Source organism: Equus caballus, chromosome 5 (genome assembly GCF_041296265.1).
Source record: "Equus caballus isolate H_3958 breed thoroughbred chromosome 5, TB-T2T, whole genome shotgun sequence".
NCBI classification, from domain to species: Eukaryota; Metazoa; Chordata; class Mammalia; order Perissodactyla; family Equidae; genus Equus; species Equus caballus.
Window position 1 is genome coordinate 7,765,436 of NC_091688.1, and position 13,711 is coordinate 7,779,146.

The 13,711-nt window shown below is 40.0% G+C and overlaps 1 protein-coding gene across 6 annotated transcripts in view; it reads right to left on the reverse strand.

The window, feature by feature from the left end:
- VAMP4 (vesicle associated membrane protein 4) overlaps window positions 1-13,231 on the reverse strand; it is a 30,436-nt gene extending 17,205 nt beyond the window's left edge. For 3 of the 6 annotated variants that reach the window (XR_011438990.1, XM_023640546.2, XM_070267666.1), the window contains exons 1-3: window positions 12,772-13,231; window positions 9,684-9,804; window positions 3,113-3,159 (exon numbers count right to left, since the gene is read on the reverse strand). Coding sequence is in view for 4 of the 6 variants with exons in the window: in XM_023640546.2 (XP_023496314.1) it covers window positions 3,113-3,159; window positions 9,684-9,749 (113 nt within the window). In the remaining 2 variants the exon portion in view is untranslated. Of the gene's footprint in view, window positions 1-3,112; window positions 3,160-9,683; window positions 9,805-12,364; window positions 12,624-12,771 lie in introns of those variants that run through there. The other 3 variants (XR_011438992.1, XM_023640547.2, XM_070267667.1) reach the window with 1 other exon arrangement.
- Between the last annotated feature and the right edge of the window lie 480 nt (window positions 13,232-13,711).

The window sequence follows — 13,711 nt, forward strand, 5'->3', positions numbered from 1 at the left end:
GTTCACTGGTATTGTTGGAAGTGAATGATATCTAAATCATGTCTTTGCTTCACTGGTACTTAGTGCTAGCCACAATTAACCTAATTCTTCTGAATGTTACACCTCCCAGAGAAATTACGGTTTATATACTAAACTCTGAAATACCATAACAACTTAAAGTGCCAGTGACTATGAATAGCTTTAGATCAACTACAGAACACTAAAAGTACAATTCACCTTGAATTTAGGCTATAATGAAATGCTGACTGTCAGGGATGGATATAGAGAAAAATCCATTCAAAATACTAAAATTTTTTAAGTATACCTTTTGATTATTCATCTTAAACTTACCAACATAGCTAAAGCGAAATCCAAGAGTCTACGAAAATATCAACATTTCTCAAATTATTATTTCTCTATTATAGTCAAGTGTTGTATCATTTTGACCAATCCACTTTAATATTCCAGAAATAAACACTTTGGGATATTTTAAGTAATTATCATTTTCTGATGATAGAGAATAAAGTATAAACCACAAAATTCAAAAGAAAATAGGTTCTGGACCAATTAAACACTAACTCCCCATTCCCCCCTCTTCCCAATCCCTGGCAATCTCCATTCTACTTTGTGTCTCTATGAATTTGACTACTGTAGATAGCTCATATGAAAAGTGGAACCATGTAAAACTTATCCTTTTGTGACCAGCTTCTTTCACTTGGCATAACGTCTTCAAGGTTCATCCATTGTTGTAGCATGTATCAGAATTTCCTTTCTTTTTAAGACTGAGTAATATTCCATTGTATATACATACCACATTTTGTTTATCCATTCATCTGTTGATGGACACTTGAGTTGCTTGCACCTTTTGGCTATTGTTAATACCACTGCTATGAACATGGGTGTTGATTAAGTTTTAAAAATTATTTCAGGGGCCAGCCCCATGGCCGAATGGTTAAGTTCACACACTCTGCTTCAGCGGCCCAGGGTTTCGCTGGTTCGGATCCTGGGTGTGGACATGGCACCACTGGTCATGCCACACTGAGGCGGCATCCCACACAGCAGAGCCAGAGGCACTCACAACTAGAATATACAACTATGAACTGGGGGGGCTTTGGGGAGAAGGAGGAAAAAAATAAGAGACTGGCAACAGACGTAAGTTCAGGTGCCAATCTTTAAAAAAAAAAAGTTATCTCAGGAACTTTATTTGATTTGTCTCCCTTTCAGAACATAGCTAGAACCACAGTGTGTGGAAGATGAATCCTGAACAAGTGTGCCGGTTTTGCCGTCAGGCCCTTTGAAAGATGTATAGCATTATTTGGGAGTGGTCCTCCAATGGTACATTGCTGGCCTGAAGGGTTAGTGTTTCTCACAAGGGTATCTAACTTACATTCAGGTAGTCACCTAATTTAACCAAAGCATCTGGCCTTCTTTTCAATATTGAGTTCCTTTTTGACAGGAAGCTATTGCTCTAGTTTAAGACTTCTCACCATAATTGGCACTGTGAGCAATTAGCCTTGTGACTCTATGGAAATCCTGTCACCCGTAGGAAGTTATCTTTCCACTTCATCTGACCTTCCTGCCAAAAGTGACACTATTTCCTGTTACTGGATTTGCTTTGTATCCTGCAGTCTCTTTTGTCCATTGCTTCATGGCTGCCAATTAGTTTTTATAAACTGTTTTTATTTGGGGGGGGGCCTCTACAAAAAACTGCACAACATTATAACAAAGAGGGGGGCAAATGCTTCTTCTCAGGCATACCCCTCTACATCAGTCTCCGGAGAAAACTCCTGCAACAATATGTCATCCTTCCTGACTTGGCAAATAGAAACCTAGGCCGGTCTGAGAGCCCTCTCTAATCATGACTGCGAAGGATCGATCAGGTCGATTAACCTGGACAAAGCATCACAGCAGTTCAATGGGGAAAGGACAATCTTTTCATCAAACAGGGGTAGAACAACTGGATAGCCATATGCCAAGGAAAAAAATTACCCTTCACCCTTACCTCAACCATATGTAAAAATTAACTTTACATTATAGAGCTAAATGTAAAAGCCAAAACTACAAAACTCCTAGAAGAAAACATAGGAGAAAACCTTAGTGACCCTGGGTTTGGCAAAGATTTCTTAAACAAGCTAAAAAAAAAAAGAAAAAATGTAATAAATTGATTTCATCAAAACCGAAACTTTGATCTTCAAAAGATACTGCTCTGAAAACGAAAAGATTAAGGTACCTACTGGGAGGAAATATTTGAAAACATATCTGACAAAAAAACTTGTATCTTGAATATGTAAAAAATTCTTACAACTTAAGAAGACAAACAGAACTGGGCAAAAGATTTTAACATGTACTTCATCAAAGAAGATAGGAGGAGGGCAAATACACACACAAAAAGACACTGAACATGATTTGTCATTAGGGAAAGGCAAATTAAAATCATGAGATACCACTACACACCCACAAGAATGGCTAAAATTCAGAGACTGACCATATGTGGTGTTGATGAGGATGCAGAGCAACTAGAACTCTCATACAAAGCTGATGAGAATATAAAAATGGTACACCACTTTGGAAAACAGCCATAATCAGACACCAGCCATTCCACTCCGAAGGATTTACCCAAGAGAAATGAAAGCATATATCTACACAAGAATCTATACACAGATGTTTACAGCAGCTTTATTCATAATAGCTAAAAATTAGAAACACCCCAAATATCCACCAATAAGTGAATGCATGAATTGCAGAATATTCATATAATGGAATACTACTCAGAAATAAAACAAATTATTGATACACGTCACAGCACAGATGAATCTCAAAATAATTACGCAGAGTGAATGAAGCCAGTAAAAAAGAGGCATATTGTATGATTCCATTTATTAAAAAATTCGAGAAAATACACACTATAGTGATAGAAAGCAGATCAGTGGTTGCCTGGGGACTGAAAGAGGGACAGATTACCAAGGGGTATGAGGAAACTTTTGAGGTGATGGTTATGTTTATTATTTGATTTTGGTGATGATTTCACAGGTGTACAGTCCATATGTCGAAATGCATATTGTATACTTGATATGCATTTTATTGTATGTCAATTATATCCCAGTAAAGCTGTAAAAAAAAAAAAAAAACTTACAGAAAAAAGTCCTCTTCTTCATCTGAATCATCTTCCAAAAGATTTCTCTGTCAAGAAAAGAGAAAGACTTGAGTTTTCAGATTCAGAGGGCTTACAAACTGTCAGGGAGGAGTAAGGAAACAAGTTCTAACTTGGTGAAATTTCTTAACTCCAAGCTCCCAAATAGAGGGAAGGGTAATTACACGTGCTGCATTGGAAGCTAAAAGACATGAAACCATATTTGCAGACTTTCCAAAGAAAATGCTGACAGTATCAGAATCCTATGACGGGTCTCAAAGTAGAAAGGTCACTGAAGCTGGTGTGGGAGGAAGGGACTTCAGCAGTGAGGAAGGAGAAAGTGCCTTCTTCCCCCTTCCTTCCAGCCTCTACTGGCAGAACCGAATGGGGAGCCAGGGCGCAAAGGAGAAATGAAGTTGCTGAGTTCAACTCCAGCAGCAAAGAGAAGAGTAGAGAAGCTAGGTTTGGAGCGGAGAGACAAGAGCTCAATAATTGGCACAGTCCACCTACACATATTTGAACTTCCTAAACAAAAACAACTTTATACTTTTACCTTATAAGATGCAACTACTTTCCTTAAAATGAAGATGGTCTCATCCTTGCTCCAAAAGGGGAAGATATAAAGTTCCAAAAGCAGGCTAAAGAAGAGCAAAAACCAGACCTTTTCCACACACAACAACTCAAACAGTATACAACTTGTAGGCAGAATAACGGCTCCCCAAAGATTTCCACATCCTTATCCTTAAAACCTGTGAATATGCTTCCTTGCGTGGTCAAAGGGGCTCTGCAGACGTGATTAAGTTAAGGATCTTGAAATAGGAAGATCAACGTGGGATAGTCATTATTCATGTGGGCCCAACACCATCACAAAAGTGCTTAAAAGAGGGAGGCAGAAGTGCCAGAGAAAGCGAGATTGGAAGACGTTACACCGCTGGCTTTAAAGACTGAGGAAGGGGCATGAGCCGAGGGGGCAGGCAGCCTCCAGAAGGTGGGAAAGGCAAAGAAACAGATTCTCCCCTGGAGCCTCCGGAAGGAATGCAGCCCTGCCAGCACCCTGATTTGAGCCCACCGAGACCTATTTGGACTTCTGGTCAGAACTATAAGGTAATCAATTTGTGTTGTTTTACGTTCATGGTAACTTGTTACAGCAGCAGTAGGAAACAAATATACCATCCAGGTAGCTTTCCTGAGGAAATTACTCAAAGAATTACACCAGCCAAAAAGAAAATTAAGTCAGAACAAAGATCTTAAGACAGAGAGTGATACAATAAATGAATCTGATAAAATGTGTTAAATCTAAATGGATGAAGATAATGTGATTGTGAACTATAACTTACAACTATTGAAAAACAAAAAGCATAATATAAGGAAAAACTTTAAAAGAGCCTAAAACTTTCCTAACAGAACCCAGAAGCGGTGAGTGGGAGAGTGAAGTGAGGAAGTAAAAGCACAGTACTACGGCATCCAGTGGGGAGCGGAATGCAGGGAGAGGGGAGACGGCTAGAGCGAACAGTAAGAAAACGGACGGGGCACAGTAGCTGGTGCACTGACAGAGAACACAGATTTAAACATCACTGTTAAAATAGAAAGTTGATTAACAAAAGACAGAGGGGAAGAAGGAGAAAGGAAAGAAATTTTCTAACTGCCTAGTAAGTGCTGGGGTGGGGAGAAGATGAGGAAAAATAATCAATCTAGCAAAAGAAGTTAGGGAAAAGAGGGAAACGTAAGGAATATTATTATATCTATGTATAAGTATATAACATATCACAAACAGTAAGAAAATAAAACAAGATGTATTTAATATTCATTTAACAAATGTTTGAGCATCCTCTACACGCTAGGCACTGTTCTAAGCACCAAGCCCCAGCTCTGAACAAAGCAAACAAGGTCTGAGCTCTCATAGAAAAATATCTGATGGTGATAAATGCTATGCAGAGAATTGAAACAGTGATGGGAAAGAAAGTGACAGGGTGACTAAATGAGATTAGGTTGTCATGGAAAATTACTCTCAAGAGGTGAAACTTAAGCTAAGATCCAAATGATAACAAAGAGCCAACTAAAGATCAGAGTGAAGAGCATTCACTGCCAGCTGAGGGCCTGGCTAATGCAGAAAAAGCCTAAATATACTAGTTATCATAATAGATGTGAAGAGTTTGAATGCTCCTATTAAAAACAAAAACCATACATGATTAGAGTTCAAAAAATTCCTGCCACTATCTGTTTACAAGAAAGTCACCTAAAATATCAAATAAAGGATGAAAAAAAGAGGTGGAAAAGATATATCTGCAAATTTTAACAAAGAGAATGTTAGAGTTAGCAATACTAATATAGAGGAATTTTAGGACAAAATCATTAAACAATCAAATAAGATTTTACAGTGACAAAATGCACAATCCACCAAGAAGATTTAACAGCAATGAATGTTTATATATAATATTATAGTTTCAAAATATATAAAGCAAAAGCTGCTCAAATTACAAGAAGAAATAGATACATTCAAAATCAGAGGGAAGATTTAACATACCCTTCAGAGATGGAGAAAACAAGAAGACCAAAAAAAATAACCTAGAACTCTGTACTCAGCAAATTCTATTTTGAAATATCCAAGAAATGGATAAGCCAAAAAAGAATTTTAATAAATTCCAAAAACTAGAAATAACACAGGTCGCATTCTTTGGGCATAGCACAATAGAAATTAAAATAAATAACAAAAGGAAATTTTAAAACACTCTTCTAATTAACACATTAAAATGTAAAGAGACGTTTAATAGACATTTAGAAATGAATGACACTGGGAATATTACAGAACAAAATCTGTAGGGTATGGTCACAGTCGTATTTAAAGGAAAATGTGACAAATGCACTTATTAAAAATATATGAAATAAGTATTTAGCTCTTAAGGGGGTAAGTTATTCCTACACAACATAGAACCAAGAAGCTTTAAAGAAAAAACTCATGGATTTGACTACATAAAAATTTAAAATACAAAGAACATAAGACATCATAAATAAGGTTAAACAGCAGGCAACAGATTGGAAAAAAAATCTGCAACATACTTTCACACCACAGGTCTGGTATCTGTATTATATAAAGAGCTCTGACAAACCAGTAAGAAAAAGACACATTATAGAAAAATCTTCAAGATAGTAGAGTAGACAATTCCCAAGAGAAGACAGAACGGTCAATGACCACATGGAAAGATGTTCAAAGTCACTAATACTCAGGGAAATGCATTAATTCCTTCACAAATATTTCTTGAACGCTATTCTAGCTAACAAGTAACAGACAATCATTACACTTACGATAGTTTCTTTGCCTTAGAGGAGGATGATACTAAAGATAAAGTGTATTTACTATAGCTGTACAATGAGAAACCACATGAAAACCAATGTCTCTACACCCATTCATTGAACAAGCACAAGTGCTAATGATACAATACCAAAAAAGGATAATGGAGGGGCTGGCCCAGTGGTGGCATAGTGGTTAAGTTCACGTGCTCCACTTCAGTGGCCTAGGGTTTGCAGGTTCGGATCCCAGGCGTGGACCTACACATCACTCATCAAGCTGTGCTGTGGCAGCATTCCACATACAAAATAGAGGAAGACTGGCACAGATGTTAGCTCAGCAACAATCTTCCTCAAGCAAAAAGAGAAAGATTGTTAACAGATGTTAGCTCAGGGCTCTTCCTCAACAACAGAAAAAAGGATAATGGGACACAATGAGATACCACTTCATACCCACTAGGCAGATAACAAGTGTTGGTGAGGAGAAACTGGATGCAAGGAGAAACTGCCAGTGAGAAGAAATGTGGAGAAACTGGAACCCCCACACATTCCTGGTGGGAATAGAAAAATTGTGCAGCCACTTTGGAAAACAGTTTGGCAATTCCTCAAAAGGCTGAACCAAGAGTTACTATAATACCCAGCAATTCCACTTCCAGGTATTTACCCAAGAGAAATGAAAACATAAGTTCACACAGGAACTTTTATTAGAATGTTCATAGCAGCAGTGTTCACAATAGCTAAAAAATGGAAATAATCCTAAATGTCCAACAACTGATGAATGGATAAATAAAATGTGGTATACCCATATAATGGAATGTTATTCAGTAATACTAAGGAATGAGGTACTGATACATACTACGACATGGGTGAACTTGGAAAACATTATGCTAAATCAAAGAAGCCAGGTACAAAAGACAACATAGGGTATAATTCCATGTATATAAAATGTCCACAATAGACAAGTCTATAGATCTGTGGTTGCCTAGGGCTGAAGGGATGAGGAAAATGGGGGATGGCTGCTAAAAGGTAAAGAGTTTCTTTTTGGAACGATGGGAATGTCTTAAAATTGACTGTGGTGATGGTTGCACAATTCTGTGAATATACTAAAACTCATTGATTTGTATACTTTAAATGAGTGAATCGTATGACGTGTAAATTATATCTCAACAAAGCTGTTACCAAAAAAGTCTAATAGTAAAGAACAAAACTTTTAAAAGTTTTTAAAAGTAATTTATAGATTATTAGAACCAATCAGTTATCACATTTCACAATCTGATAAAGATTCAAAAGGAAGTTCCTACTTAAACAGCCAATTTTGTTCAATTCTGGTGTCCAATATCCTTTTACAATAAACTGGTAGTAATCAACCAACAATGTAAAGAGAAAGTGCCATAGTTCCAGTCTCAGCATTGAAACTGACTGAGACTATATATTTCATATTTTTAAGTATACACATAAAGCTTACTTTAAAAAGCTTACTAGCAATTAGCCTATTGGTGGATTCTACCCTCCTTCATGTTAAAAAAAAACTATATAAAGAGTTAGAACAAAGGGAAGACAGACATTTCCTGTATTGTACTAAGGGGTACTTCTAAATCATGAGCTGTTGGAATAGAGCGGATAATATGACGTTCTGAGGTTGCGCAAAAAAGCAGCATGTAATGAAGTCAAGTAGACCATAAGCTCTGTAAGGGCAGAGACCACGTCCTTCAGCTTTTAGCACAATGCCTAGCACACAGTAGGTGGTCAACAAATATTTGCTGAATGAATCGGTAAATGAAGGAATGGTAAGATGAAGTGAGGAAGGGCTTTAGGTTGCTGGATAAAAAGGAATGACAATTCCTTCCCTCAATAAATATTTATTGAGTACGTATTCTAAAAATAACCTATCTACAACATTCCCATCAAATGTTGCCTTCCAAAATGCTATATGATTTCTAGATTTATACTATCTGCATAAAACGTTCTGGAATAAACTAGAAATGAACATAATGTAAAAGGTACTCTGGACTCTAAGACAATTACAGGAACAGAATCCTTTACGTGCAATTCCAAAATCTAAAAAGTTCTGAAAACCAAGAGGTTTTTGTAAGTTTGGAGTCAAAACTCATTTGGAAGAAAATCTGACCTGAATTGGTATTAGCTAATTTATTTATAAACTTTATTTATATGCTTAGTTAGAATAATCAGACATTTCACTGAGAAACATTAATCTGTTTGGAAGTGCTGCTCCAGACCCCAAATAGGCTGCTATATAAAATGCACTTAACTACCTCTGTAAAATCTGAAAAATTCTGAATTCCAACATTTGGCTCCAGAGTTCTGAATAAGATATTGTGTATGTGTATAAAATTCCCTTTGAAAGACTGGAAAGAAGATATCAGTATAATCTGATCAATAATGGAAGTAGATGAGATATTACCTCAGGCCTGTCAGAATGGCTACAAAACAACACAAGAAATAACAAGTGTTGGAGAGAATTTGGAGAAAAGGGAAATCTCATACACTGCTGGTGGGAATGTAAATTGGTGCAGCCACTATAGAAAACGGTATGCAGATTCCTCAAAAAATTCCAGCTATTCCACTTCTGGGTATTTATCCAAAGAACACAAAAACACTAAGTCAAAAAGATATGCACCCCCATGTTCACTGCAGCATTATTCACAATAGCCAAGACTTGAAAACAACCTAAGTGCCCATCAAGGGATGAAAGGGTAAAGAAGATGTGGTATACACACACGATGGAATACTAATCAGCCATTAAAAAAAGACGAAATCTTGCCATTTTTGACAACACGGATAGACCTTGAGGGTATTATGCTAGGTTAAATAAGTCAGACTGGAGAAAGTCAAATACCATATGAACTCACTCATAAGTGGAAGATAAAAACAACAACAAACAAACATATAGATATCGAGATTAGATTGGTGGTTACCAGAGGGGAAGAGGGGAGGGAGGTAAGCAAAAGGGGTAACAGGGCACATGTATACAGTGACAGATGCTAATTAGTCTTTGGGTGGTGAATATGAAGTGGTCTGCATAGAAATCGAAATATGATGAAATTTATATAACCAATTGTAAACCAATATTACCTCAATAATACAAAATAATGGAAGTAGAATTCAGTTGAGTCACCAATCTAGGCAATGTACTTTTTAATATTTACTATGAAGAAAATAGGATTAGAATATAGCCATAAACTTTAGATTTTTCTAAAACAAATGATTTACAAATGGAATGAAAACACTGTGAATCTTTCTTTTTTAAAGCTTAAGAGTTTGAACTTACCCTTTCACTTTTCACAGAACCAGTGACATCGTCATCATTTAGGTGGCGCTTGAACTTGGGAGGCATATTTTTCACTCAAGAAGTACTCTCCTATTTCCCAGCAGAGTAAGTATTCACCACCCTAAAGAGAAAATAAATTTCATTAGATTTGAGACTTTGGGTATAAGCGAAAGTACTTAAAACAGCATACAAGGCCCTAGACGATGGGGCCTCCTTCCCTTCTCTGACTTCAACCACTCCCTTCTCACTAGCTCCCCGCCATGACCCTGACCTCCATGCATAAGAAACAGCTAAAACCATGAGAAAATAGATGTAACTTTCTTAAGAGAACATGTGGAGGAAATTAGTGACAAAGTTTTTACAAAATAAAACAGCAGATTGTACCGGAGAAGGGACAAATAGGAGGTTGTCCCCTGAAAATGAGACATTAAACGCTTTTAAGATTTTAACTTGGAGTTAGAAGACCACAGAACACTTCTCGTTCTCTCACTCTTAGTTACTTAAGCAATGATTCAGTTCCTCATCTGTAAAATAGTGATTTCCAGGCTTCTGCATGGAGTTAGGATGGTCGAATCAGATAATACATGCAAAAATATTCTGTAAAGGATAACATCCTCTTCTAAAGCATAGCGCTTAGGTGCTCCATGAAAAGGGAGGTTTGCTCAGCACTAGGTTAAAGAAGGCCAGTGTTTTTTGTTACAGAAAGTCTCAGCCTTTCATATGCTAATGAGTCTTGTGATTTTCAGGAAAACGCTTGAGTATGCAATATATTCAAAATTTTCTTGAGAAAAAGCTGACATACGTAAATAGTTATCAGGACTTTGGACTAGAAGATGGATGAATAATGAGAATAGCTAAGATGTACTGAATGTTCTACTATGTGCAGGCACTGTGCTCAGTGACATACATGCATTTTCTTTCTTTCTCTTTTTATTTTTTTTTAGATTTTATTTTTCCTTCTTCTCTCCAAAGCCCCCCAGTACATAGCTGTCTATTTTAGTTGTGGGTCCCTCTAGTGGTGGCATGTGGGACCCCACCTGAGCATGGCTTGATGAGTGGTACAAGGTCTTCGCCCAGGATCCGAACCGGAGAAACTCAAGATCCACCCAAGAAACTCGAGATCCGGGCCTCGAAAGCAGAGCGCACGAACTTAACCACTAGGCCACGGGGCCGGCCCCTAACATGCATTTTCTTTTACTCTTTTGAAGCAGGGACTAAGAAACTAAGAAAAAACTAAGGCTTAATAAAGATAAATACTTAATAAAGAGAAAAACTGAAATAGCAGAAACAAAGATGTATGTGCACGACCAGTACCTGTGCATGACCAGTTCTAATATTTATTCAATTAGTTGCTTACCAGACTTCACAGGTTTTTTCTAAAAACACCACTTCCCTGGTCTTTCAACCCAGCAGCCCTCTTTCCCTTACCGCAACAAGAAACACCTCTACAATCTTTAAGTATAATTAGACATCAGTTTGCTAGTTAATATTATACACTAAAAAAAGAATAAAAAAGCCCAGAGTCCAGTTTCATAGATAAAAGTAATATTTTAAGTTGACTTTCCATAAAAACAAATTGACAAACATTTTTTTAAATAAGAAATGCTTCCATACCAGAAACTTAACCACTTGTAACAAAAACCAAATTCTTGCTACCTAAATAGCAGTTCTAGAGTTCTTCATTCCACAGTATTTCTGTCACGTACATCTGGCCCATTTTATTCCCCTTCCTTTGATTCAGAGTAATTCATTCATGCAGAAATGTTACAGAATGCATGGAAAAACAGATGACAAAGGAAGCAACTGAAGAACTGGAGCTTTTCTTTTACTTATACCTGTGTTTTATTTATATTTTAAATCCAACAAATGGGCTGCCTCAACATCCCAAAGCAAATAACAGGCAGACTTACATAACATCTTTATGAAATACACAGTAAAGCCACAAGTATAATGATGAGCAAACTCCATATTCAGGTCCCATAATCCAAGGGTCAGCCTCTTGAAGGCAAGAAATCAGTGTCTGACAAACAGAAAAGCCATCAGCAAAGCAGCAGGCAGATTAACCAACCGCGCTTAATGAACCACAGGGCAAATGATGATATTTGTACTAAACAACTAGTAGAAAGACAATACTCAGAATTAGACTTATTCATATTCCACCTAAGATTTCTCCTGCAAAAAATACACAGGAATTCAGGTGTTTTGTGTCTGGGTATACATGTAAATAAGAGAGCCTTGATGATGCATGTCAACACTGAGGGCAGAACCCCATAAAACACCAATACACTATTCACTTAAAACATGTCACATCACCGTATGCTTCTTATGCCATCATCAGACGTTTACAATTTCAGGTATGTATTTTTTGAAGAGGCAGGACATTCTCTAGTCAATGGCTTTAAATGTAACAAACTTCTAACCAGTTGTTTAATAAATGTTGGCTTCTTTTATGCTTTACGCAAAAAACGAACTGAAAACCCAAGAACTTCATTTCACAAATGCCCAGCTTGAACCTGGGCAGACGCTTCCCTTTCCCCAGCCTCCATTCCCTTTCTGACTCCTCTTCCTCATCTCTCATCAGCAGTCCCGGCTGGTGCGGTTCCACGGAAATAAGTGACGTGGAAGGACACAACCTGAGCTATTATTCACAAAACCTGTTAAAGTGTAATGATGCACCTCACCTTCTGGTCATGATAAACACCGCGGGGCTGGCGCTCTTTCTCCCGAGCCTTTAAATGATGAAACAAATCCACCCCTCCAGCCAGCGGCTCCGCTCCCCCTCACCCTGGCTGCTGCTCCAGGCCACGTCCCCGACATCTGCTCCCAAGTCTGGTCCCTTCTGCCCCAAGACACCCACTCCCACGAGGGGCTCTTCTCCAATCTGCCCCTCCCCGCCTCTGCTCGCCTCCCGTCTCCCCAGAGGCCCTCGAATTCCCACCCTCCTCCCCTCGACCGCCCCCGCATCCCCGAGTCCTCCCGGCACCCCGGCCCGGCCTCTCCCCCTCGGGCCCTTCCCCGGCCCGCAGCCCGACGCGCACGTTGGGGGGCGGCTGGGCAGGGGCGTCGTCTCCGCTTTCTTCCTCCTCACCTCGGCTCCCCCGTCGGGACCGGGCAGGCGGCGTACGTGAGTCTCCCGTGGAGGTCCGGGCCGGGCGGCGCTGCGCGGGCGGGGCACGGAGCGGGAGGCGGGGGAGGACGGCGGCGAGGGGGCCGTGGGCGCGGAGCCGGGTCTGCCGCTCGCCGCTGCTGCGCCCCCGCTCATCGAGCCGCTCGGCGCTCGGCGGCCTGCCCGGGCAGAGGGGCTGAGGGGCGGGCCCAGGCGGGGAGCGCCGAGCGAGTCGATCCCGCCCGCCGCTCTCCGCCCGGCCGAGGCCCTGGCGGCCGCCGCGTGCAGACCAGCAGCCTTGAGCTTATGTTGTGCTTTAGCGGGGACAGCAACAAGTGGTTCCCGAGGTCCCAGTCGGGCCCGGGCGCGCGCGGAGGGCGGCCAGGGAGGTGGAGGAAGCTCGGAGAAGGCCCTCGAGGCGGGGCGCCGAGGGCACGCCCGCGACTGGGGCTGTGAGGGCTCGGGGGCGGGTGCTGTGCGCACAGTCCGTGCCCCGGGCTGAGGAAACCCAGTAGGGATAAGAGTGTGGCTCGAAGCCCGAGGAGCGTTTAGGACCCTTTCTGAAGAAAGGAGATCTGTGTGTCTACAAACCCTTGTTTATAGCATCAGAGTTAGACTAGGAGGGAGATATTGAGGGTTGCTAATGCTTGGGAATCTCTGGTCCAGAGAGATTTACTTTGAGGTTGCGCAGCTAGTTTGGGCAGATTTTGGACGCAGTCTAGGCGTTCTTTCCCCCGTATCATTTAGAGTTCTAATCTAAAATAACTCGGTGCCGACTAGGGCGCCTTCAGGTTTCAGTTGGGCTTCGCTCTTGCTTGGCCATTCCATCGTTCTAGTCACTCCTCCTACCCCGTAAGTTAGTAGCATATTTAAACTTGCAGTGGCTGGGCATAGAGCTCCAAGACAATTCCAATGTCGTTTT